Source organism: Phocoena sinus, chromosome 15 (assembly GCF_008692025.1).
Source record: "Phocoena sinus isolate mPhoSin1 chromosome 15, mPhoSin1.pri, whole genome shotgun sequence".
NCBI classification, from domain to species: Eukaryota; Metazoa; Chordata; class Mammalia; order Artiodactyla; family Phocoenidae; genus Phocoena; species Phocoena sinus.
The window spans coordinates 37,146,045-37,172,854 of NC_045777.1; the positions used below are offsets into that span (position 1 = coordinate 37,146,045).

The window sequence follows — 26,810 nt, forward strand, 5'->3', positions numbered from 1 at the left end:
TTCACTTTGTTATACAGCAGAAACAAACACACCATTGTAAAGAAATTATACTCCAATAAAGATGTTAAAAAAAAAAGGGGACTATACAATGGGAGAAGGAATTGCAGGAGAAAGAGTGACAGGCAGAGGCAGATAAAGGAAAATCCTTAAAGTAGAGCGGGGGGCACAGTGAGCTGGAGGACCCAGACCCCACCGCTTCTCAGTACCCTTAGGTAGCAAGACCTCAGAAGGAAGCTAAAACTAGCACTGAGCCTCCCATTGGAGCAAGGCTGTCTGTGCTCCTCTGGGCCCTGAATCAGTACAGTTCCTGTTCTCCTGAACTGCTGAACCATAGACAATAATGAAGGCTGCCATGCTAGATTGAAGATCAGAGGCCTCCCTCTACTCTCTCAGTAGTACACAAATCTCCCAATTTTCTCTTTGACCTCAAGGAAGATCAGGAGCCTCAATACTTACCAGGATCTCCTGACAACCTTGTAGGATGAAGGTCAGAGATACACTTAATTTTATCTGAAGAAAATAAAGATACAAATGAGTTTATGTGTATGAAGTTATATGTGCTTGACACATATGAATGGGAAAACAACTGTAAGTGTACATATCAAAATGGTTATAGATGGTAAACTCTGGGTAAGGATTACAAATGATTTTTATTTTCTTTTTATTTAGCTGTGCTCTTTGATTTCCATACAATGAGAATGTGTTACATATGGTAAAATGGGGAAGGACTAGCTGAATGGTGTCGTGTATAGGGCCTAGGTTTTAGACCCCACAGACCTGGGTTTGAATGACCAACTCTCCTACTTATTACCTGGGAGAATCTGAGAAAGTTATTTTCATTTCTAAGCTTCATGTCCTCATCTACAAATGCCAGTGATGTCAACCTTGTAGAGTTATCATAGAGATTAACATTAATCTACATAGAGTGCAGAATAATTTCCCATATAATTACACACATAAATATTCATGATAATTGTACACTTTAGACTACTGAACTTTACACTGTGTAAATTATATCTCAATACAGTTGTTAAAAAACGCAAAAAAATACCTATAATACTTTTGCATGAATATTTAGACCAGCTATGGAAATAGCTAACCTAGATACCTTGAAGGATATTTATAAGGTTGGCATATGTCCATCATTTATATCTTTAAATTAAAGACAAAAAAAGCATTGCTTTCTTGTTCTATAATGCCAACTCTGAAACTCTAAGAAGGTCTGTAATTCTAACGTTTCTTTCTTCTAAGAATGACTTAAAGAAATCCATAGTACAGGTTATCAATTGGATGTGCTGGCTGTGTTCCTTAGACTGTTCAGTGGTCACTTAGTCCCTGAACACCTGACATTCTTCTTCTACTGAAATTGAAAGAACAGTCCTTGTTGAGGGATGAATTATGGCCCTCCAAAATTCCTATGTTGAAATCTTAACCTTCTGTACCTCAAAATGTGACTGTGTTTTAAAATGGGGTCTTTAAAGAGGGAATTAAGTTAAAATGAGGTCATTAGTGTAGGCCCTAATCCAATGTGACTGGTGTCCTTAAATGAAGAGGAGATTGGAATACAGATACACATGGAGGGAAGACCATGTAAAGACACAGGGAGAAGATAGCAAGCCAAGGAGAGAGGCCTCAAAAGAAACCAACCCTGGCAACACCTTGATCTTGGACTTCCAGCCTCCAGAATTGTGAGAGAATAAATCTTTGTTGTTTATGCCATCCATTCTTGGGTACTCTGTTATGGCAGCACTAGAAAACTAATACAGTCCTTTTGCCTGCCCGAATTTTGAGAGTGTCAGGAGGAACCCAGTTAACATTCAGAAAAAGCTTAGGAATCCTTTTTTTATAAATGTTATCATTTTTATAAAAATCATTATCTTGTGTGGTGTACCTACTTAAAATTATGATGTAGCAGCTATTGTATTTCAAGGTATATAGCAAAGATATTTAATCTTTAAGTTGAAAATAAAGTGTGGCATGAAGGAACATATCAAATTACAAGTTTTTGTGGTATCCCTCTTCATTCATTTCAAAGGATATAGTATTTGCTTGGTTCGTTTACCAGGACATTGTGCTGAGAGGCATAGTAGAAGGAAAGAAAACTTGAAGAAAATGAGAAGATGAAATTACCTTTTATAAAAGCAAAAAAAGAAATGATAGGGAGATAAGCTAGCACAACTAAAGGCCTTTGGAACATAGGTGAGAGAGAAGAGATTGAGGAACAGCCATTAGGAGTGGAATTTTGGGGTGGGGGGAGAGGTATGTAAGAAGAGTTGTTAGGAAGGCTTGCTGGATTGAATGCAGTGTGTTGTCTCCTAATTCTTCCATGAAAAACTGTCATAAGACTTTCATATTATTTTCCAAAGCTTTTGATTCAGGGTTAAAAGATTCATGGTGCTTTTCCTGACATTCCAAAATGCTGAAAAGTTGTGAAATCAAAACAGTGTAGCTTAAAGGACAGCTCATGCATGTAGTGTTTCTCTTAAAATTTTCCACAACGTGAAACACAAAGTAATGTGCTATAAAGACAATGATTAAGCAAAGGGTATTTTAAAGTTTACTTTCCTTCCATTTGTTTTCTCCAGCTTTCAAGTATCTGCTACTCAGTTCATTTGTTGTCCTATTTTGATTGTTTTTGGCAAACAGATGCAGGAGAAGGACACTATCGCCTTTTTTGTTTTATATAACCTTAGAGATACAAACATAATGTTAGTCAGGTTTTCTTTTGTAGGGAAAAATTATGAAGGACTGAAATACAGCTAAAAAATTCCTGATGTTTTCAATGGAAAACTAGGCATTGTCTAGCATACCCTTCCAACTTATCTGATTCTATGGGGTCTTTACACCCTTCATTGTAGTAATGTTTTCTACAAATCTGTAAGTTTTACAGAACTGAAAGAGATACAAATGATTCTTGTCTACATATATGCAAATGAGTTTGGAGGAGATTCAATTAATTTTCCTCCTCTCTGTGGAAGAAGCTATTTTGGCACAAGTTAAGCAAATCTAAATTCATTGCATCATTCCTGATAGCCTACATATGTGTATTCTTTTCGGAGTCTCCTTTGAACTGGTAGTAACATCTTACTGGTTCCCTCATTAATTAATTAATTAAATAAAATCTTTGACATGTGTCCATTTTAAATATGTATGTGGGTCTATTTTTTCTGAAAAGTTATCCTTTAATACTTTCATGAATTGACTGTCTTTAAGCTTCTAGGAGCCCAGCTGAACCTCTTACCTGAGGTTCAACTGGACATAATAAAGTGAACTACTCTTTTGGAGTGAGGAATAGCAGGGGATGGCTGGGGAACAGCATAGCTGAACTGACCTCTCTATACCTCAGTCAAGAGTTTCAACTGTGTCCATCTCCAATGAACCCAGGAGCACTGAGTTATGATCTGCACGACATTTTTATCTCAGACATTCAGTTTGACTTTCAAGTCACATCAAAGACTAGGAAAAAAAAAAACCATGAATCCAAAATGAAACAGACTATTTTTCAGCTTGGCACTACACCATCTAGTCTAATGTGAAAAAAAATTCATTTCATTTTGCCACTGCCTGCTGATTGGCATGAACTCAGCTGTCCTTCAAAGGTTCAGCCTCTCCTGAAAGCAGGTACAGTCATTTCTGTGAGCCAAAGGGGGAACTGTAGGTGGAATTTTCAAATTCCCCTGAGGGTTGCTTTTTGGGAAAAATTATTGAATGAATGGTTTTAGCATACACTTGAAAGCTACTTTAATTCTGTTTCACTTTCAATGTATGGAAGTAAAGGCAGCATTAGAGAAGTGTGCTGATTACTTCCAGTGGGTAAAATACCTGCAATCTTGAGATAAATGTTGCCAGAAAATAGAAACTGATGTGAGAGGTTTATCCTGTGCACATTATCAAATTATAATAGAACTTAAAACACATGCCTATGCTTTTGTAGGAGAGAAGAAATATCTTCTCCTTTTAGGCTCTCCATTGGGGATCCTGTAATGAAAGACAGATTAACAAGAGAAAAACAAACAGAAGTTTATCAACATGTATATCTCACATATACATGGGAGAAACTCACAGATGAGTAACTCAAAGAGGTGGCTAGAACTTGGGCCTAAATGCCATCTTCATTTAAAACAGAAGAAGAAGGGTGTGGGGTGGGGGTGTGGGGAGGTAAGTTATGGGAAGGTGACCAGGAAAAGTACGTAAAGAAGCATAAGGTTTGCTATGCGGATTTAAGACTGTTCCTTCTCTATTGATGAGTTTCTTGTGATTTAGAGTCATCCTTCTTTTCCTGGTACAGAGAGGAAGACACCTTCACAAATGGAAATTTCCTCTACAAATGGAAATTTCCCTTACAAAAAGACAACTTATACCCTGTTTGAAGAACTTCTCCTGTGTCTGCTGTTTCTCGAAATAGTCAATTTTAAATATTGACATTTATGCTAAAGAGCTATATTTTGGGGTCACACATTCTGGTCTCCTACACTTTCTACTATCACCAAACTTGAAGCCACATCCCAGCATTTAGATTAAATGGTTGCTCCATCCAAGGCACCTGTGGCTTCTGTATCACATTCAGATAGTTTTTACTTATCTTTAGCTCTTAGTTCCATTATTTTAGAATTGCCAGTTGGTTTGGAAGTTGAGAACATTTTTTTCTTCCTCTCCCAGGTCATAAAATTGAAGGACAAGAACATGGGGTCTAATCTAGGTAAATATCTTAACAGAATGATATCCAAAGTATAATTTTCAAAGTGTTTCATAGATTGCAATTCTTATATAAAACCATAATGAGCAGAAATCTAAGTTTTATTAAACTCATTAATGAGGGAGACAGCAGGATGACAAAGATGGTTCAGAAAAGAATACAGGGAGGACTTCCCTGGTGGCACAGTGGTTAAGAATCTGCCTGCCAATGCAGGGGACAGGTGTTCCATCCCTGGTCCGGGAAGATCCCACATGCCGTGGAGCAACTAAGCCTGCATGCCACAACTACTGAAACCTACGCATCTAGAGCCCATGCTCTGCAACAAGAGAAGCCACCACAATGAGAAACCCACACACCACAACAGAGTAGCCCCAGCTTGCCACAACTGGAGAAAACCCACACACAGCAACGAAGACCCAACACAGACAAAAATAAATAAATTTATAATAAATAAATAAATAAATAAAAAGGGATCATACCATTTCTGGCTTTATAAAAAAAAATACAGAGAACTAATGATTATATAATCAATGAAGCAAAGGAAGAATGCTGTGATAAATCACAAAGTTAGATGCAAAATTGGTCATTGTCCTACCAGAAATAAGACCAGTCTTTGGGACTAACTTTTCTATGTAAGAAAAATCATTCGTGTTATTATCAGGCAAAAATAATTTTCATTGCACAAAAATTACTTGCCTAATATTGGGCAAAATCATTTATATCTTACCAGTTTCCAATAAAGGAACATCCAACTTTACAAAGTTGTGAGTTGTCTGGGCCTTAATCAACAGTAAATGGCAAGTCAAACAAACTTGTATATCTTGTGACTCTAGGGCCGGGGACAGCAGACTATAGTTGGGCTTAGCTGACCACTTGTTTTTTGTAAATAATGTTTTGTTGGAACACTGCCACAGCCATTTGTTACGTATTATACATGGCTGCTTTTGCTACAGAGTTGAATGGAGACCACGTGGTGAGCACAGTCTAAAATATTTACTATCTGGCCCTTTACAGAAAACAAACAAAACTTGCCAACTTTGACCTAGGAACAGGACATTGTCTAAAAATAAAAACAAAGGTGACACAATCTTTTTTTTCTTCCAAGTTTTGGAGGATATTTTTTCTTTGCAACAATATTAATAAAAAAGCATGAACATGAAATCAGAAAAATCGCTTCAGGGAAAAGTCACATCAGAAGTGATTTAAATCCACGAATATACAATTGAAAATTATACATTTTGCAATAATTATACACTATTCATTTGTACAACAGATTCAACTTAACAGCACCATAGATTCTCAGAATCTCCTTCAGAATCTATTACACATGTTGAAAACAGAGAAATACCAAATTCTTTATATCTACGAGAAAGCTCATGACTCATTTAAATCCTTAGCATTCCAAATTACTCACTTCCCCTTGATTAGAAAAATCAAGCCAGGCGAGGCGGGGCGGGGCCGCCAGGTTCGGGCACCCTGGGGGCCAGCGTGTGCGCTGCCAGGAAGGGGGCGGAGCTTCCGGCTAGTCGAAGGGGAGAGGCGGTAGCCGGTGTGGACGTGTTCCTCAAAATACGGCGCCGCAAGACCATCATCTTCATGGAAGGCAAAGCGTCCAGCACCATGTTCCTGTTGAAGCGCATCGTCGAGGGCATCCTCAAGCAGCTGCCAGACGAGCAGCGGCTGTACAAGGACCACCGGTTTCTGGACGATGGCAAGATATTGGGTGAGTGTGGCTTCACCAGCCAGACCCAGCCGCGGGTGGGGCTAGCCTTACAGGCAGGTGAAGCATTTGAGACCCTGCCCATCAAGCCCTTCTCCAGCCTACCGGAGTTGCCGGATGTGATGAAGCCGCAGGACCCAGGAAGCAGCGCTAATGAACAAGCTGTGCCATGAGAACTCCCCCTCAGGGCCTCCCCCCACTCCATAAAAGAGATTGGGTGCCAAAAACAAAGAAAAAAGAAAAGAAAAATCAACCCAGATTTTGGTATTCAGCTCATCCATATTCTGGTATTTTCCTTAAGGAATTTGCTATGTATAGCAGGCATCAGGGGATCACGCTTTCAAGAAGAAGTAGACTTCCCTGGTGGCACAGTGGTTAAGAGTCAGCCTACCAATGCAGGGGATATGGGTTCAATCCCTGGTCTGGGAAGATCACACATGCTTCGGAGTAACTAAGCCCATGCGCCACAACTACTGAAGCCCTATGTGCTTACAGCCCGTGCTCCGCAAAGAGAAGCCCGCGCACTGCAACAAAGAGTAGCCCCCCTACTCGAGGCAGCTAGAGAAAGCCCGTGAGCAGCAACGAAGACCCAATGCAGCCAAAAATAAATATTTTTTTAAAAAGAGAAAAAGTAGCCTGTAGCTTTTCCTTGATAACCTTATATACAAAAGTAGATAAATAAACTTACACAACCAATTGTTGTTTGGAAATGGCATCGGAGCAAGGGTTTTAAGATACCCATCTAGACTAATCCAGTCCATATTGTCACTTTAGAGGTCATACCTCCTACTGTCACTAGACCACAGCCAGTGTGAATTACAGACATTTGGGAGATTCTGTAGACTCCCTTTTCCCATATGCAAACAGGTGCAGGCAAAAAACCCAATTCAAAGAAGTAAATATTGATAAAGTTTTTATCTAGGTTATATGCAGGGCTGAGTTTCAGCCAGCACTTACAGTTTGTTAAAATATTATAATATTTAAGTGCCAATTGGTAGTTAGCCATGGCTATGAGCCCCTTAGGTAATCCTCAAGTTATCGCAGTCAGCCCAGCCTCTCTGAAGCCCCAGAATCAGCCAACTACCAGAAAGTTAACTCTGGCGGAGTAGAGAACCAAACTTCAGTCAAGAGTCCATGGCGATTGTTAAGTGTCCTAACCATGTTGTGTGCTAAATATTTTTCATTTTACCCCCTACATTACATTTCCCACATTACCAAATTGTTCACAGTCCCTTTTCAATTAAGTTCCTCTAAGCATCCACTAGCAGGTCACAAAATCAATGCAAATCTCTTTAAAAACAGCAGGGACAAATTACAAAGAAAAACAGGAGGACCAAGCCTAAGATGGAAGCCAATCCCAGGCTCTCTGAATGCGGAAAGATTGTGCAAACTATTCTAAGGAAGGCCTCTACCACAATCGAGACAAGACTGAGTATTGAAGAACTGCACAGCGTAGTCTAGCGGAAGTGACTAGGATATTTATTCAACCATTGGCAGTGGGGGCTCTGGTTGGGAAAACCTGTAGGGCAAGAACAAAGAAAATAGAAAAACAAGACAAGGGAGCTTTGGAAAAAAAAAAAACAACAACTCTGATTTTATACTTGTGCTCAATCCAACTTGTGTGCTCAGAAAAACTCATCCATTTTGATTTTAGCTTTCCTCAATTATTGATGCTATACTTCTATACACCGAAAACCAGGTGCTGCTCCTGTCCCACCTGGATCCCCCTACTCCTCTTAGTAGTTCAGTGCACCCTGGCCCAACTTTCAACAGCCAGCCTCTGCCTTTCTTTCCCTCAGGGTTTTCACTCTCTTCCGGAGCCCCCTCTGCCAGTTAGTGTATAAATGTCCCAGTTCCTTTGATATTCAGGTAGGTCAAGTTCCTTTGACCCTGTGTAGTATCCTATACTAGCTTACAGAATTTCCCCAGCAGAATCAAGCTCCAGTCATCCATAACGGTAGCTGGCTCAGTGAGACACATGTCACTGGTTCCTTTTTCTTCCCCTGTCTCACTTAGAAAATCCCCAGCCTGTGTTCCCTTCATCTCCTGTATAATCTTGAAACCTTCCCAATTTATACTCAAATTAGTTCCCAAATTACTCTCAAATCCTTGTCTCAGGACTTGTTTTTTAGGAGAACCCAAAATAAAACATGGTAAGTGCTCAAGAATATTCATTCATTCATTGAACCCTTTTGAGTATTTCTATTTTTTAATAAAATAATTTACAATTTAATAATCATTTCAGGTATAGAAAGCAGTATTAGGAAAACATAACTGATGATTATTTTCATAATTATATGCTCTTTATTCTTAAATTCATGTCTGTTCAATTAAGTGGCAACAAACTAAAATATGAAATACACTCTTTAAGCCTACTACAAGATTTTTACAAAAGTTGTCACATGAAACATTTGTAAAGAAAATAGGGAATAAAGAATCTTTATTCTTGCTTAAGAAGCTACTCATAATTAAATACATAAACTGAAATAAATGTTTACTGAGCTATTTTTGTATATTCTTGACTATTGAAACTTCAAGAATACCTATATAATACCTGCAAAAATTTCAAAGTGCTTAAAATGGTTTTCACTACAGTGATAAAGGCACTCTTTAATTTAGAATATCTATAGTTGGCTATTGAGACATAATCTTTAATTTACCATGTTTGATAATGTCAGAAAATGAACAGTTTAAACTATGCAACATAAAAACTTTAGTTGAATGAGATCCTAGCATGAGTTCCAACATAGTCTTTGAAATGATCCAAGTCTGTGAAGTTTTACAAAAGGCCAACCTCAAAACATTTTACTCACATGTCTTAAAACCACAGATATTTAGTATCATTCACTATGATATAAATATAATATTAAACACTTTAATTCTTTGATGTTGTAAAAATGTTTTATCAGGAAAAAAAAAGAAAGAAAACTGCTCTTCCTACCCTGTCAACAGTTCCCGATTTTGTAACCCAACTTTTTTCTGGAAGTTTATATAAGCAACATATACACAGGAATTACAGCTAAATGGCACTAGGTAATTTTGACCTTATACTTTTTATTTAATCTGTCTTTTCCAAGTTATCCACAATAAGCATATATAAGTTATAATACTTAGATATTAATTTCTTAAAAATAGGCCCTCTCTTTTCTTCAGTTTCAGTTATACAGGAAATTCTGAGGTTGTTTCAGCAGGAAGACCACAAAGAAGAAAGCAAGTATGGAAGCAAAATTTTTGTGATTATCTACATAAAATAACTATGCCAGGTAAGTAACTAATGCCAATCTGTGTTTTCTAGAACCCAAAACCTTCTCAAATTATGGTACAAATATGTGTTTATTTTGATTAGTTGTATATCTAACTTTAATAGTAGATACTGTTTAAAAGAAAATACTTAGAAATGTATAGATCTACATACAAATATTGGTTCTATAGCTTACTATTAGTGTGATATTTGCAAAGTTAATTAATTTTTCTAATTCTTAGTTTTTTGCTCTATGGAGACATAATAGATACATAATAACGACATATCCACATGGTCTTGACTATTTTCCAACTGGCATTGCTACATGGAAGGAACCTTAAGCTGAAAAATGACGGGCTTATTCTTGTCTCCTGAGAAAGCTGGCTTAGGATATGTGATATTGTGATTTATAATAAGAAATGTACATTTGGTCTTCTTTTCCCTTTTCTGGCACAGAGCTCCTACAAGGCTTGGAATTTCTTAACTGTGGAGAGCCATATGGTGTCTTTTGTTATGATAATGAGGTGAATTTCAGAAAGTCCTTAGGTCACCTAAGAATGGGGGCTCCTTGCCTGTTGGAGGGTCAGAACTTTTCATTTCCCCCCACCTCCACCCTCCACCCACCACTCCCGACCTTGTGGGAGGGGAAAGGGGATGGAAATTGAGTTTAATCGCCTATGGCCCAGGGTTTAATCTACCATCCATATGTAATGAAGCCTGCATTAAAAAAGAAAAGAAAAGAAATGGAAGGAAGGAGTTTCAGAGAGCTTCTAGGTTGATGAACAGGTAGAGATTTGGGGAGAATGGCATGCTCAGAGAGCATGGACACCTCGTGCCCCTCCCCACACACTTGCCCTATGAATCTCTTCATCTGGCTGTTGATTTGCATTTAAAATCATTTGTAATGAATCAGTAATTCAGTGAGTAAACTGTTCTCCTAAGTTCTGTGAGCCACTCTAGCAAATTAATCAAACCCAAGGATTGGGTTATGGGGTGCTCTAATTTATAGCCAGTTGGTCAGAAGCATGGGCGACAGCCTGGACTATGATTGGTATCTGAAGTGGAGGTTAGTCTTGGGGACTGAGCCGTTAATCTGTGGAATCTGACAGTATCTCCAAGTAAACAGTGTCAGAATTGAGTTGAATTATAGGACACCCAGCTTGGTGGTGTGGGGGAAAAACTTACATGTTGGAACTGGGTGAAGAATTGTAGGCTCACAGTAACTGGAGCAACATGTGCCCCTTGCTCTCACTCAAGAAGATATAGCCTGCCCACAGAGGGTCCTAGGAAGAGCACAGAAGTCAATAGTAATGGCTATTATTTCATTTGAGCTTCACAACCCCAAGAGAAGAATAGGGCTTATTATTCCTATTCTACAGATGAGAAAATTGAGCTCCAGAAAGATTAAGCAATTTTAATAATGATATCGCCTCTAGAAACTAAAGCACACAGGTGCTCTGACTGTAAGAATCAACTCTGTGAGCTTTCTATGAGTTAATATTTTTCTGTCTAGTCCATGAATAGTTTCCACGATATGCTTGCTGACTCTGTTTTAGTATGTTTAGAACTTGAACAATGAGGCCCAAATCATCTCTCAGGAAGCTCAATATACTTTTTGCTCCCTCTAATCAATGTTTCATTTTGCTTTGTTCAATAAATAATTCATTTCTCATTTCTAACTTAATAAAACATAACTCTTCTTCCCAAACAATGGGAAGCCTGAATCAATAATTTTTGTGGGCAGAGATTCTGTAAAGGGATACAGAGTATGAAATTGCTATGTGGGGAATTTTATAGCATTCTGGGAATCTGAAAAAACAAAAGCCAATACAAGATGTATTGCCATAAATCATATAGTCTACTAATAATTTAAATGGAAGATTTTCATTGGAGTCTTATCTCTACAGCTTCTAATCATAAGTTGTTGGGTGGGACACTGGACCTTACTTTCATCTTCAATAAAATGAGGATAATAATACTTATCCTGGGGCTTCCCTGGTGGCGCAGTGGTTAAGAATCCGCCTGCCAATGCAGGGGATATGGGTTCGAGCCCTGGTCCGGGAAGATCCCACATGCCTTGGAGCAACTAAGCACGTGCACCACAACTGATCCTGCACTCTAGAGTCCATGTGCCACAACTACTGAAGCCCACGCACCTAGAGCCTGTGCTCCACAACAAGAGAAGCCACCGCAATGAGAAACCTGCACACCACAATGAAGAATAGCCCCAACTTGTCACAACTAGAGAAAACCTGCACGCAGCAACGAAGACACCACACAGCCAAAAATAAAAATAAATAAAATAAATAAATTTAAAAAATAATAATACTTATCCTTTGGGATATTGATAAAATTATGCCAAATATGACATCACAATTTCCACTGAGTTACCATTATCATAACCAGAGTCCTGGAGAAGAAAGGGAGAAAGTGGCAGCGTACTTATTCTAAGAAATAATGGCTGAGAAATTCCAAAATCTGGGGAGAAATTTGGACATCCAAGTTCATGAAGCACAAAGTTCCCCTCTAAAATTTCAACCCAAAAGATCTTTTCCAAGACATATTATGATAAAACTGTCCAAAATCAAAGACTAAGAGAGAATTTCAAAAACAGCAAGAGAAAAAAAAATCATCATATACAAGAGAACCATTGTAAGTCTATCAGCAGATTTCTCAGCAGGCAACTTACAGGCCAGGAGACAGTAGGGTGATATATTCAAAATGCTAAAAGAAAAAACTGCTAACCAAGAACACTTTCCCTGGCAAAGTTGTCCTTCAGAAATGGAGAAGTGGTAAAGACTTTCCCAAACAAACAAAAGCTGAGGAGGTTCATCACTACTAGACCTGCATTCAAGAAATGCTGAAAGGAACTTTTCAAGCTGATATAAAGGGTTGCTAATTGGTAACATGAAAACATATGAAAATATAAAGCACACTTATAAAGATAAGTATATAGTCAAATCCAGAAAACTCTAATACTGTATTATGGTTGTATGCTAAGGACTTAACTCTAGTATAAAGCCTAAAGGACAAAAGTAATAAGTGTAGCTACAAAATTTGTCAATGAATACACAATATAAAAAGAGGTAAATTGTGACATCCAAAACAAAATGCGTGTGTGGAGGAAGTGGTAAATAAAAGGGTAGAATTTTTGTATGCAATTGAAGTTAAGGTGTTATTAGAGTAAAATAGGCTGTTAAATCTATAAGATGCTTTTTATAAGTCTTATTGCGACCACAAAGCAAAAACCTACAGTAGATACACAAAAGATAAAGAGAAGGGAATCAAAAAATACCACTATGGAAAATCATCAATTCACAAGGGAAGACATCAAAGGAAGAAAGGAACAAGAAAACTACAAAAGAGCCAGAAAACAATTAAGAAAAATCATATTATAAGTCCTTACCTGTTAATTATTTTAAATGTAAAAGGATTAAATTCTCCAATCAGAAGGCATAGAGTGGCTGAATGGGTTAAAAAAACAATGCCCAAATATATGCTGCTTACCAGAGACTCTCTTCAGCTTTAAGGACACACATAAGTACAAGGTGGAGGGATTGAAAGAGATTTTCCAAGCAAATGGAAATCAAAAGGGAACAGAGGTAGTTATATCAAACAAAATAGACTCAAAAACAGTAACAAGAAACAGAGAAGGCTATTATATGATGATAAAAGGGTCATTTCATCAAGAGGATACAACAATTATAAGTATACTGGGTTGGCCAAAAAGTTCGTTCAGGTTTTTCGTAAGATGTTACAGAAAAACCCGAATGAACTTTTTGGCCAACCCAATATACGCACCCAACATCAGAGGACCTAAATATATTACACAAATAGTAACAGATCTGAAGGGAGAAATAGACAACAACCCATAACATTAGAGGTCTTCAATAGCCCACTTTCAACAATGGATAGATTATTCAGACAGAAAATCAGTAAGGAAACATTGGACTTGAACTGTACTTTAGACCATATGAACCTAACAGACATACACAGAACATTTCATCCAATAGCAGCAGAATACACATTCATCTCAAGTACACATGGGACATTCTCCAGGGCAGATCATGTCACAAAACAAGTCTTAGAAAATTTAAGAAGAGTGAAATCATACCAAGGATCTCTTCTGATCAAAATGGTGTAACACTAGAAATAATAACAGGAGATCAACTGAAAAATTCACAAATATGTGGAAATTATACAACACACTCCTAAACAAACAATAGGTCAAAGAAGAAATCAAAGAGAAATAAAAAATTTCTTGAAACAAATGAAAATGGAAACACAACATACTCAAACTTATGGGATGCAGTAAATGCAGTTCTAAGAGAGAAGTTTATGAATAATCACCTGGAAAATAATGAAAACTGACCCCTATCTTACACTGCTCACTCCAGCTCCAAATGGATTAAATACTTAAATTTAAAACCTGAAACTGTAAAACTATTAGAAGAAAACATATGGGAGAGACTCCTTGACGTTGGTTTTGCAATGATATTTTAGATATGACACCAAAAGCACAAGCAATAAAAATAGAAATAAACAAGTGTGACTACATCAAACTAACAGCTGCTTTACAGCAAAAGAAAGAACCAACAACATAAAAAGGCAATCTAAGGAATATTTGCAAATTATGTATCTGATAAGGGGCTAATATTCAAAATATATAAGGAACTCATACAACTCGATAGCAAAAAACATAAATAAATAAGTTAAATACTGCAATTTATTCCAGTTCAGAGGATGTGAATAGACATGTTTCATGCAGACAGACTCTAGGCTGGGGTTGCCAGGAGCTGGGGGATGGGGAAAATGGGGAGATGTTGGACAAAGAGTACAAACTTCTAGTTTTAAGGTGAATAAATACTGGGGATCTAATGTACAGCATAGTGACTATAGTTAACAATAGTGTGTTATATATTTGAAAGTTGCTAAGGGAGTAGATCTTAAATATTCTTATCCCCCCCACAAGATAAGTATATTAACTTATGGAGGTGTTAACTAACCTTATTGTGGTAATCATTTCACAATATATACCTTCATGAAATCATCACCTTGTATATCTTAAACTTATACAATGTATATGTCAATTAAATCTATTGCAACCTTTTAATTATCTTCGGTGTTGTTGGTTCTGCCTAATTATTCTCTAGAGGCAAACCAAAAAATGCAGACATGAAAATAAAGCTTGGTATCTCAGTGAAAACAGGTTGGTGGTGGGCAGTGAAAATTCCTGAGAAGTAAGTAGGTGGCATTTCTGCATAGCCTATATGCAGAATAAAAATTTCTACAACCATAAACTTTTCTGTATTGACACCTTTGATTATAACAGTTCTAATAATAGCTTTGTAAAGTTTTACACAAAGAGCAATTAATAGAGTTTTATATTTCAGTTTCTGCTGATGCCTTAGTCCAGATTTTAAGAGAGCCCCCGCACCAAAAGTTCTAATTTGAATTCATTAAATACATTCTACATTTTCTATGAAAAGTCCATCAAATAGTACATTCAATCGCCATGATTTAAAAATTCAAGTTAGGGCTTCCTTGGTAGCGCAGTGGTTACGAATCTGCCTGCCAATGCAGGGGACACGGGTTCAAGCCCTAGTCTGGGAAGATCCCACATGCCGCAGAGCAACTAAGTCCGTGTGCCACAACTACTGAGCCTGTGCTCTAGAGCCTGCGAGCCACAGCTACTGAGCCCATGTGCCACAACTACTGAAGCTTGCGTGCCTAGAGTCTGTGCTCTGCAACAAGAGAAGCCACTGCAATGAGAAGTCCACACACCACAATGAAGAGTAGCCCCAGCTTGACACACCTAGAGAAAGCCCACGCACAGCAACGAAGACCCAATGCAGCCAAAAATAAATAAATAAATAAGTAAATAAATAAACTAAAAACATAAAAAAAAAAATCCTCAAGATTAAAAAAAAACCAAAACCAAAAAAACCTCAAGCCAAAAGCCATTTTTATTTTATTTATTTATTTTGCCGTACGCGGGCCTCTCACTGTTGTGGCCTCTCCCGTTGCGGAGCACAGGCTCCGGACGCGCAGGCTCAGCGGCCATGGCTCACGGGCCCAGCCGCTCCGTGGCATGTGGGATCTTCCCAGACCGGGGCACGAACCCGCGTCCCCTGCATCGGCAGGCGGACTCTCAACCACTGCGCCACCAGGGAAGCCCCATTTTTAAAATAAGGGTTAATAAGGTCTTTTGGGGGCTTCCTTGGTGGCGTAGTGGTTGAGAATCTGCCTGCCAATTCAGGGGACACGAGTTTGAGCCCTAGTCTGGGAAGATCCCACATGCCGCAGAGCAACTAGGCCCGTGAGCCACAACTACTGAGCCTGCACGTCTAGAGCCTGTGCTCCACAACAAGAGAGGCTGCAATAGTGAGAGGCCCGCACACCGTGATGAAGAGTGGCCCCCGCTTGCCGCAACTAGAGAAAGCCCTCGCACAGAAACGAAGACCCAACACAGCCAAAAATAAATAAATAAATAAATATTTTTTTTAAAAAAAAGATCTTTTTGTTTATTTATTCTTTATTCTCTAATCACTTAATACTGAACCCACAACACAGATGCAATGCAAAGAAGGATGCTCAGATTTTTTTATTATTAATCTCAGGATTGCTTCTATAATGGCAAAAGTGGAAAATAGAGGAAATAAAAGTTTCTGTCCCCTGCTATTTCTAGAGTTCTATTTTGTTGAAGGCATGTGTTTTAGTAAAGTATGGGAAAGTGGTTGCTTTTTCTTCCTTGTGACAAATGAAATTGAATAAATACATACTTTTTTCCATAATACCTTTTGTGCTCAAAAGTTAAGCGGGCTTCTAGAGGGACAAAATGATACTGCTAAATAAAATTCAAATCTTGAAAGAGCATCTGTATTATATGTCTTAGTTCAAAGCCGTCCAATGCTTGTCAGATCAATTCTGCAACCTCATTCATACACACAGGCATTTAGAGGATTTCCACTTTAAACATTCTCACACTTTTCAAAACTTTTCAGCACCTTAGCAGAAACTCAGAGGCTGCTGAGCGTGCTAAGGATGGACTTAATATAGACTGATGCTGATGCCCACATGATGTCCTGGGCCTCAGAGAATCTTTGAGAAGATAGTAGTTTATTAGATCTACCAAACCAGGGGCAGGAAGGCACTAATTTGGGGAAAAGATATTCTTGCAGGCTGTAAAAGAACAGTCATTTCTTCCCTCTGATGTTACCGTACTCAGATGTAATAAAGAAAGATTCATCTTTGCCAGTTTAACCACCGACCCTTAGTCATTAAAGATATGAAAGCATGAGCTCTGTCCAAGACAAAAACAGAACAATTAAGGAAATTCATTTTATTTCAATCCCCAAACCATAAAACTCCTAGAAGAAAATAAAGGAGGTAAGATCCTTGACAGTGGTCTCGGTAATGATTTTTTTGGATTTGACGCCAAAAGCAAAGATAACAACAAAGCAGAAATAAAATGGGACTACATCAAACTAAAAAGCTTCTGCACAAGCAAAGGAAACCATCAACAAAATGAAAAGGCAACTTACAGAATGGAAGAAAATATTTGTAAATCATATTCTAATAAGGAGTTGACATCCAAAATATATAAAGAACTCATACAACTCAATAGCAAAACAAAACAAAACAAAAAAATCTGATAAAAGAATAGTCAGAGGACCTTTATTTATATATATATATATATATATATATATATACTTGAAAGTCTTTGAGAGAATGAGAGTAGATCTTAAATGTTCACCACAAAAATGAAACTGTAAGTGATGTGATGCAGGTGTTAGTAACACCTTGATGGTAATCATTTTACAATATAAAAGTGTACAAACATTGTAAGTCAACTATACTTCAATAAAAAAGTAAAATTAAAAAAAGTGAAATTAAAATCAAACAAAATTAATCTATGGTCTTAGAAGTTTGAAGTTTGGATGCTGGCACCTCTTGAGGTGTGGACCATAGGATGAGCTTCTGTAGTGCTTGCTGGTCATGTTCTATTTCTTGGTCTGAGCACTGGCTACAAAGCATGTAAGCTTTGTGATAAGTCATCTATCTGCTCACTTATGATTTGTGCAATTTTCTGTATGTACACTATATATTGATAAAATTTACATCACAGAAAACCCTGAGACTGTCCGAAAAGTGACTTACACTTCTGAAGTGCTTGATTATTCTATTCAGTAACGTATTTGAGAAAAAGAAATTCTTTGCTTTTGAATTTTTAATCTATCTTTGATCTGACACAGCTTAGATCCATTCTTTAAAAGATGATGCCAAAAGAAAAGTCTTCAGAAATGTGTTTAGGAAAAAAAGCAGCATATGTTTCTTAAGGGAGAGCTAGAGCTTCCCAATTTCTATCTTCTTTTCACTAACCTGTTATGTTCCTCGAGCAAAAGCCAGTTAAATAACCAAAGACCCAAGGGCCAAGAAAAACAGTCAAGGAGCAAAGAGGACCAGATGATTTGGGATGCAAAATCAAAAGACCTGAAATAGAACCTGAGATTTCTCAAAAGCTACAAGAACAATGGATCTGTCCTGAACGACCCACCGTTAACCACACTGATGTAGATGAATTTTAAAAGGAAGAAATAAAAGCTGTAAACTGCCTGGGGGGATGAATCATCATTGAAAATAATTAACCCACATACAAAGTGCCATTTCTAGGTGCTCACAAGGCTTTTTAATATTCCCCTCATTCCATCTCTCCCTAAAACCCATCTCCCAATCCAAATAAGTCTCTTTTTTATGGCAAGGTCTCCTGGCTGGGGATCTGAACCTGGCCCCTGAGGAACCAGACAATTTTCATTCCAAATCAAGCTTGTTTGTGGGAAGAAATCTGTTAGATGAGCTTTTCCAGTGTACATCACTGTTGTTGTTCATTTGTTTCCCTTCAGCTTTCCCAATTAAGTTCACTCTTTTTAAGTTTTTTTATAGCAACTTGCAATCTACAATCTCTTATTCATAGTGCCCAAATAGAGAAAGCTCTGAAAACTAAAAGTTTCTTTTAAATTTAATGACAAAACCAGAACTCACATAAAACTGTTTATAATGTCTATTTACCTCTTACTGTGAATTTTTATGTTTCATTGCAGAGATTTAAATGTGTTTGTTACAGGATGCTGCTTTAGACCTCCCTGGAGGTGTAATACATACAGTATGCCATATATGCACTGCATTACCTTTCTACACTCCAAAAATGTTCAATTCCAAAGCATATCTGGGATTGTGGAGCTGTAAACAAGCATTCCTCTCCAAGAGTAGAAATGAACTTGTTCAGTTACTAGAGGGATTTAGGTTAAATTTAAACAATAGTCTTATGGCCAGAAGAGTTGTTAAAAATGGATATTTTCTCCCAAAAGACTATATTAAGTTGAGAGATCAGAACCAATATTTAACTTGGAATTCAAACTTAAATGTTAATTCTGGACTGACTACAGGACTCTGACCCTTACATTTCAGATCTTTTTTCTACTGATAAGATAAGGAAGTGGATACAGGATGCAACTCAACACATTTGGAGGGAGCCACACAATTAGGAAGAAGAGAGAATAAAATATGATTATTACAGCAAACTTTTGATGTGCCTGTTTTAATGTGTCTGAAGCAGGGGTTAAAAACTCAGTTCTGCAAATGCATTTAGTAGATTTCCCAATTGAGAGGGCTTTTTAGAGTGATGGTCCTGGTAGAGCCTACTTGCCTCCCACTTAAAAGGCTCCTCTGTGTGACTTTGATAAAGATATTTTAAGGGACACTGTATAGGTTAGTTATCACTGTGTAACAAAACCAGGACTAAGGACTAGACAGGAGGTAAGAGGGTTTTTGAGGTGGTTATGCTAATTAAGGATTGAAAAGGAACACTGTGGATAGAACAAATAATAGAACAAGATTGACATATGCTCACCATTGGTTGAAATAATCCCCACATTTCATTGATAAGGAAAGTCTTGAATCCAGTCCAGTTGTCATTCTGGGCACATGGACCACTCAAAGTCACTGGTTTTTCATCAGCATTAGCTGGTTAGAGACGTGACGAAACACAACATTCAGTTTTGGTATATTTTATTTTATTTTTAAATTTTTATTTATTTTTGGCTGCATTGGGTCTTTGTTGCTGCACGCAGGCTTTCTCTAGCTGCAGCGAGCGGGGGCTTCTCTTGTTGCAGAGCACGGGCCTAGGTGCGCGGGTTTCATCAGTCGTGGCTCACGGGCTCTAGAGTGCAGGCTCAGTAGTTGTGGTGCACAGGCTTAGTTGCTCCGCGGCATGTGGGATCTTCCCGGACCAGGGCTCAAACCCATGTCCCCTGCATTGGCAGGTGGATTCTTAACTACTGCGCCACCAGGGAAGTCCCGTTTTGGTATATTTTAAAACTAAAACTCTAAACGAGTGTGGCTCAGGCTTTAATGTGCATCTTGTTGAGATGCAGATTCTAATTCCCTAGGTCTGAGATGAGTCTGAGATACCGGCAGTGGCCAGGAGATTGGTTTTCAAGGCCAGAGTATTTCAAACTTCATTGTGCATTGGAATCACGCGGAGGGCTTGTTAAACGCAGCCCCACCCTCAGATCCTGATTTTGTAAGTCTAGGGTGGACCTGAAATCCTGCACATTCCTCCCAGGTGATGCTGCTGATGCAGGGCCACACTTTACGTTTAAAAAATCAATTAAATAAAACAGACATGTTATTCTTTTAAATTTGTTGTTAACATCTGAATATTTTCAAATTGAAGTAAGCATCTAGATATACTGTTGAATAAAAATCTCCCTGTGAGCTTTATGTGCTAAATTTCTATCACTCAGTTGAAATTTGTATTTATTACTGAAAGAATAAAATGCTATTATAATTAACCATTGTGGTGTTAATTTTATGTAAAATAGTAATGATTAAAAACTTTCCGATAGTTAAATCATTAAAGAAAAAAATCAGCTTAATAGGAATATTAAGCAAGGATGCCTCTGCTAGATAACTTTAGGAAGAACACATTATCCTTCTTGAGCCAACAAATATTTGTACAATTTTAAATAAGGATGGAAAGCAGAATAATAGAGACTATATATAAATCATATTTGTAGTCTTTGCATAATTATTAGGTTATTATCATTCATGGCATTAAACAAAATACCCTTCAAAACCTCTATTTATTTTTATTTTGCTATTTAATTCCATTTAGGCTTCGAGTTTTTAAAGAAAACAACCTGCCATAGAACTTCATCGTAAGTTGACAATGTTTGGCTTCAGCCTATTATTTATTTTAACACTAGGCCATTTGGCATTCAGCCAAATTGAGGGTTTGGTACACTTCCAACATGAATCTTAGGAGCTGAATCAAGGGAGCTCCCAAGATCCTGGATCAGACACTGTCCAGAGGGCTTCTATTCCTGATGAACTGGATCATCTCACATCTCCCCACCCAGCTCCCCTTGCTGAGAATCTTGTGGAAAGTCAAAGCCAGTCCATTGATCTCCCTTCTTTCAAAGATTAGGTGAGGTTAGGGTTGCAAGATTATATTCAGGATGCCCAGTTAAATTTGAATTTCTGACAAATGTTTTAGTGGAAGATGTCCAATGCAATGTTTGAGACATTCTTGTATTGTTTTTTGCTATGTCTCACATCATTAGGTAAGATCCCAGCTGCAAGAAACTTGTCCTAAGAGAGTGTCTCTGAAACTCATTATTTCTTCCCTTTTAACATCAAATGGGAGCCATCTAGAGGTGAATGATAGTTTCCTTAAATTTATGTGGTATGGCATAAAAGTAATCTGGGAAAGGCTCCATTTTCTAGTGGAAATGTTACTAGCCATTAAAACATTACTTTAAATCTTAGGAAACCTTAGTTCCAATCCCAGTCCCACCATGGATGGGGTGTGAGATTCTGAGCTCATCATTTACCTTATTTCATAGCTCTATGATACAAATGCTTGTAAAATACACCAATAAAAAATGACATCAGGGGCTTCTCTGGTGGCGCAGTGGTTGGGAGTCCGCCTGCCGATGCAGGGGACATGGGTTCGTGCCCCGGTCCGGGAAGATCCCACATGCCGCGGAGCGGCTGGGCCCGTGACCCATGGCTGCTGAGCCTGTGCGTCCGGAGCCTGTGCTCCGCAACGGGAGAGGCCACAGCAGTGAGAGGCCCGCGTACCGAGAAAAAAAAAAAAAAAAAAAAAAAAATGACATCAGGAGAGAAAAATTGCTGCCAATTAAACCACGATGCAATGTGAAAACACCACTGATTATAAGACACATCTTTGTTTAAGAAATATTAAAATGTGAGGGAAAATGAGTATCTTAGAATTGATAAAATATGATATTTTGACTTACCTCATTTATATAATAAGAATAATTATCATTTTTCCTACTGAATAAACATAAAGATCAGACCGAGAGATTCATAATCAGCTCTTGTTTCTCAATCTAGTTTTGAACTACGCAGCAGGAAACTTTAGCTTCCAAGGTATTGATAGAATGTTTTCCAAAGACTGCTCCTTTCAAAGTAGCATAAGAGGAGGTTTAAATTTCTTATGGTCTTTTTAGGACAAATACTGTATAATTCCACTCATATGAATTATCTAAAATAGTCAAAATCATAGAAACAGAAAGTACAAAGGTGACCTGGTAGAGGGAGGGAGGTGGGGTAATTACTATTTAGTGGGTATAGAGTTTGAGTGTTACAAGATGAAAATGTTTTAGAGATCTATTGCTCAGAAAACTGAATATCTTTAACACTACTTAACCACTTACAAATGGTTAAGATGGTAAATTTAATGTGTATGCTTTAGTACAATGAAAAAATTCATATAGTCTTTTTTAAAAGGTTCTTTCCTGTGTAGGTCAAAACTAAGTCAGTTTTTGAGCCCCTAGGTGAAGAATTATCTTTATGGTTATAACGCGTCAGAATCCAATGTCATTTAAACAGAAAGTATCTGGATCCATGAGTCTGTATCACCTATGCACTCATCCGTCCTTTGATCCATTCATCCATCCATCCATCCATCCATCCACTCATCTAATAATCCACCTGACATTTATTGAATTTCTGTTCTATGCCAGGTACTGGGATAACCTATGAAGGAAACAGATATGGAAAATGTCCTTGTGTTCAAGGAAAGGCCCGAAAATGTACTGCAATGCCCTACTTATTAAGAGATACTCATACTTTTTGCATCTCAAATCTCTGGAAAATAGTTCATGTCTTCTTTCACATGGAATTCTCAAATCTCTGGAAAATGGTTCATGTCTTCTCTCACATGGAATTCTCATCCTTTCTCCTTACTGCCTATTTAAATCCCACCCATTTCTTCAAAGGCATCTCAAATCCTCCTATTCTATGAAATATTTCCTGGCTATTACAAATCTCAGCTTTTCTCAGACTCCTAAGTTGATTAAAGGACTTAACTTGGCTGCTAATTGGGCATTGCATGAGTAAAATATATAGTGTGTTAGATAGTTATATGAGCTAAGAAGAAAAATTTAGTGGGAAGGGGGCTATGAATATCTGGGGAGGAGTTGGGCTGAAATATTAAATAAAATGGCCAGTGAAAGTCTTACACAAAAGCAGAATTCTGAGTAGTGACCTGAATGAAGTGAGGGGTGAGCCATGTGGGTATTTCGGAGAATATCACTCCAAGCAAAGAGAATAATTAGTGCAACAGCCCTGAGGTGGGAGTGTGCCTACTTTGTTGGAGGAACAAGAAGGAGACCATTGTGGTTGCAATGAGGTCGAGAAGGGGGTGAGATTGGGAAATGAAGTCAGAGAGGACATGGAACCAGGTTATGCAGGGCCTGTAGGTTTTGCTAAGACCTTTGGCTTTTACTCTGACTGGGATGGGGTGCCATTGGAGGGCATGAGATGAGAAGTGACATGATCTAACTTATTTATCTTTTCTTAATTTTTTTTTGTTGTTGTTGAGGTACGCGGGCCTCTCACTGTTGTGGCCTCTCCCGTTGCGGAGCACAGGCTCTGGACGCGCAGGCTCAGTGGCCATGGCTCACAGGCCCAGCCGCTCCGCGGCATGTGGGATCTTCCCAGACAGGGGCACAAACCCTTTTCCCCTGCATCGGCAGGCAGACTCTCAACCACTGCACCACCCGGGAAGCCCTCTTAACTTATTTTTAACAGAATCTCTTTACCCTCTGAGTTGAGAATAGAATGTGAAGGTGGGAGGGGAAGGGTAGATGCAAGGAGACCAATTAGGAGACTATTGTAATAATTTAATCAAGAAATAATTATGGTAGGACCCAGTGGTGGCAGCGAGGTAGAGAAAAGTAGTTGAATTTGGAATATAGCTAGAAAGAGCTGTTAGGATTTGCTGATGGATCAGATGTGGGATGTGAAAGAAAGAGAATAAAGGATCACACTTGGCAACTAGAAGGATGAATCTGCCATTAACTGAGATTGGGAAGATTGTGGGAGGTGCAGGATTTGGGGACAATATTGTGAACTCAGTTTTGTACCTGTTAAATTTGAGAAGAGGATTAGACATGTAAATGGAGATGTTGACTGGGAAATTGTAGAAACCTGAGGTTCAGAGGAGACATCCAGTTTGGAGTATATTGATGGTATTTAAAGTCATGCTACTGGATGAAAACAACTAAGGAGAGAATGTAAGTAGAAAAGAGAAAAGATCCAAGGGCTGAGCTCTGGAGATGTTGCTATAATTATCTCCATCAGAGCAGAACACTCTGACCTATCAGAAAGGAGTGCTGCCCAAGCCTTCATGATCCTTAAATCTTAAGACAGTTTAGGAATCCTCTGGAGTGGAAATTACAAAGGTTCACTGGGTATCTTTGGCATTAAGGAGAAAATGGAAAAGAGTGAACTTTGGAGATAAAATAGAGAGCTCTGTGAGCATTCTGTGATACCTGTAAGCTATCTACAGTATTTGGAGTAGGCGCCACATATATTAAATTCCCCTTTAAGATAAGTGAGAATAAGACAAATATAAAAAACAATTTGGTAACTGAAGAAGAATCAATGTCACAAGGTATGTCTGTCTGACACCAATTCTGTGACACCAACTGGGTGTCCAACAATTAAATTCTGATACTAACTACCCAGCATTAGTGCAGACCCCACAGACTAGTCCTCTACAAGACTGACCCCGCTTCAGACACTAGCCACAAGTGGGGTCCCTCAGACATCTGCACTTCTAAACAGTTGGTTACAAATTCAGGAGTCCCATGAACCTCTCAGGTTTTATAATTTGCAGAACTCAGGAAAGTACTATAATTAATAATCACAGTTTTCTATTAAGAGTACAGATCTGGGCTTCCCTCGTGGCGCAGTGGTTGAGAGTCCGCCTGCTGATGCAGGGGACACAGGTTCGTGCCCCGGTCCGGGAAGATCCCACATGCCGCGGAGCGGCTGGGCCCGTGAGCCATGGCTGCTGAGCCTGCGTGTCTGGAGCCTGTGCTCTGCAACGGGAGAGGCCACAACAGTGAGAGGCCCGCATACAGCAAAAAAAAAAAAAAAAGAAGAGTACAGATCTGACAAATGGAGAGAGGCATAGGGCAAGCTCGGAAGATAAGGCAGAACTTATTGCCATCTCCTCATGGAATTCAGGCATGTCACCCTCCCAGCACATCAATGTAATTCACTCACCAATGGGAAGCTCCAGTGAGCCTCTATGCAATAGTTAATTTTATGTGTCAATTTGACTGGGCCACTAGCTGCCTAGAAATTGGATAAATGTTATTTCTGGGTGTGTGTGTGTGAGGTGTTTCTGAATGAGATTAACATTTTGAATCAGTAGACTGAGTAAAGCAAATTATCCCACACCAGTGTGGTGGGCCTCACCTAATCCGTTGAAGGCCTGAAAAAGCCTGCATAAGAAGGAATTCCTTTTCTCTGCCTGACTGTCTTTGAGCTGGAGCATTGGTCTTCTCCTTCCCTTGGACTAGGGTTTGGACTGGAACTATATTATTGACTCTCCTGGGTCCCCAGCTTGCCAACTGCAGGTCTTGGACTTCTCAGCCTCCATAATAATGTGAGCCAATTCCTCACAGAAAAATCTATGTATATATAGAAACAGGAGATCTCTCTCTCTGTGTCTCTCTCCCTCTCTCACTCTTGGTTGACCCTTGAACAACATGGGTTTGAACTGCACCGTCCACTTACATGTGGATTTTTTCAGTAAATACTACAATACTACACGATCTACAGTTGGTTGAATCTGCAGATGCAAAACAGTGGATATGATGGATTGGCTATACAGTTATACACAGATTTTCTACCGCATAGTGGGTCAGCACCCCTAACTCCCACGTTGTTCAAGGGTCAACTGTATACCCTATTAGTTCTGGAGGACCCAGACTAATACGCTCAGTGTCCAGAGTTTTTGTGGTTTCACTACTTGAGCATGATTAAATTATTGACATGTGATTGAACTCAACCTCCAGCCCCTTCTCCTTCCAGGAGGTTAGGCTGGTGCAAGGTTCCAACTTTCAAATCATGTGGTTGGTCTTTCTGGTGACCAGCCTCCATCCTAAAGCTAACTAGGGTCTCACTAAAAGTCACCTCATTGGCATAACAAAGACATTCTTATTGTAGAATATTCTAAGGGTTTTTGAGGCTCTGGGTGAGGAACTGAGGAAAAGATGAGATATATTCTCCATTATACCACAGTGTGGACCATTGTATTTTCCAAAATGGCTGCAGTACTATATCTCCCATCTCACACGCTCTTCTTACTCTCCTCCCAATGGGACGTGAAAACTATTTTCCCTCCCTGTGAGGGAAACACATGTGAGGGAGACATGTGAGTAAGGAAGAGTTCAAGAGGACTCTGGCCCTAGCTTGCCATCTGCCTGCAACTGCATGAGAGACTCCTGACTGAGAACAGTGTAGCTGCACGCAGTGAACCCCAAACCACAAGAGATAATAATAACAATAACAAATGACTGTTGCTGTTTTAGCACCACAAGTATGTGGTGGTTGGTTTTGCAGCAATAGGTGATTGATACACAGAGATTTCCCATGAATGAATTTTGCGCTGCCTGATATCAGCAATTCGCTAGTTTTTTTATCTTGGGAATAAAACCTAGATAAATGTATGCAACAAAATGAACATGTCAAAGGAGAATTGCAGGCCTGGACGCCATTTCTAATGGAGCTCTCTTCATTAACTCCCTGCAGGACCTTGGACAAGCCCC

At 38.7% G+C, this 26,810-nt stretch overlaps 1 protein-coding gene across 1 annotated transcript; it reads left to right on the top strand.

Annotated features, from left to right (window-relative positions):
- Positions 1–5,630: 5,630 nt before the first annotated feature.
- Positions 5,631–6,589, top strand: LOC116740440 (elongin-B-like). The gene is made up of 2 exons (XM_032606086.1): positions 5,631–5,669; positions 6,125–6,589. Exons 1-2 carry the CDS (start codon positions 5,631–5,633, stop codon positions 6,587–6,589), a joined length of 504 nt encoding a protein of 167 aa, XP_032461977.1.
- The last annotated feature ends 20,221 nt before the right edge of the window (positions 6,590–26,810 follow it).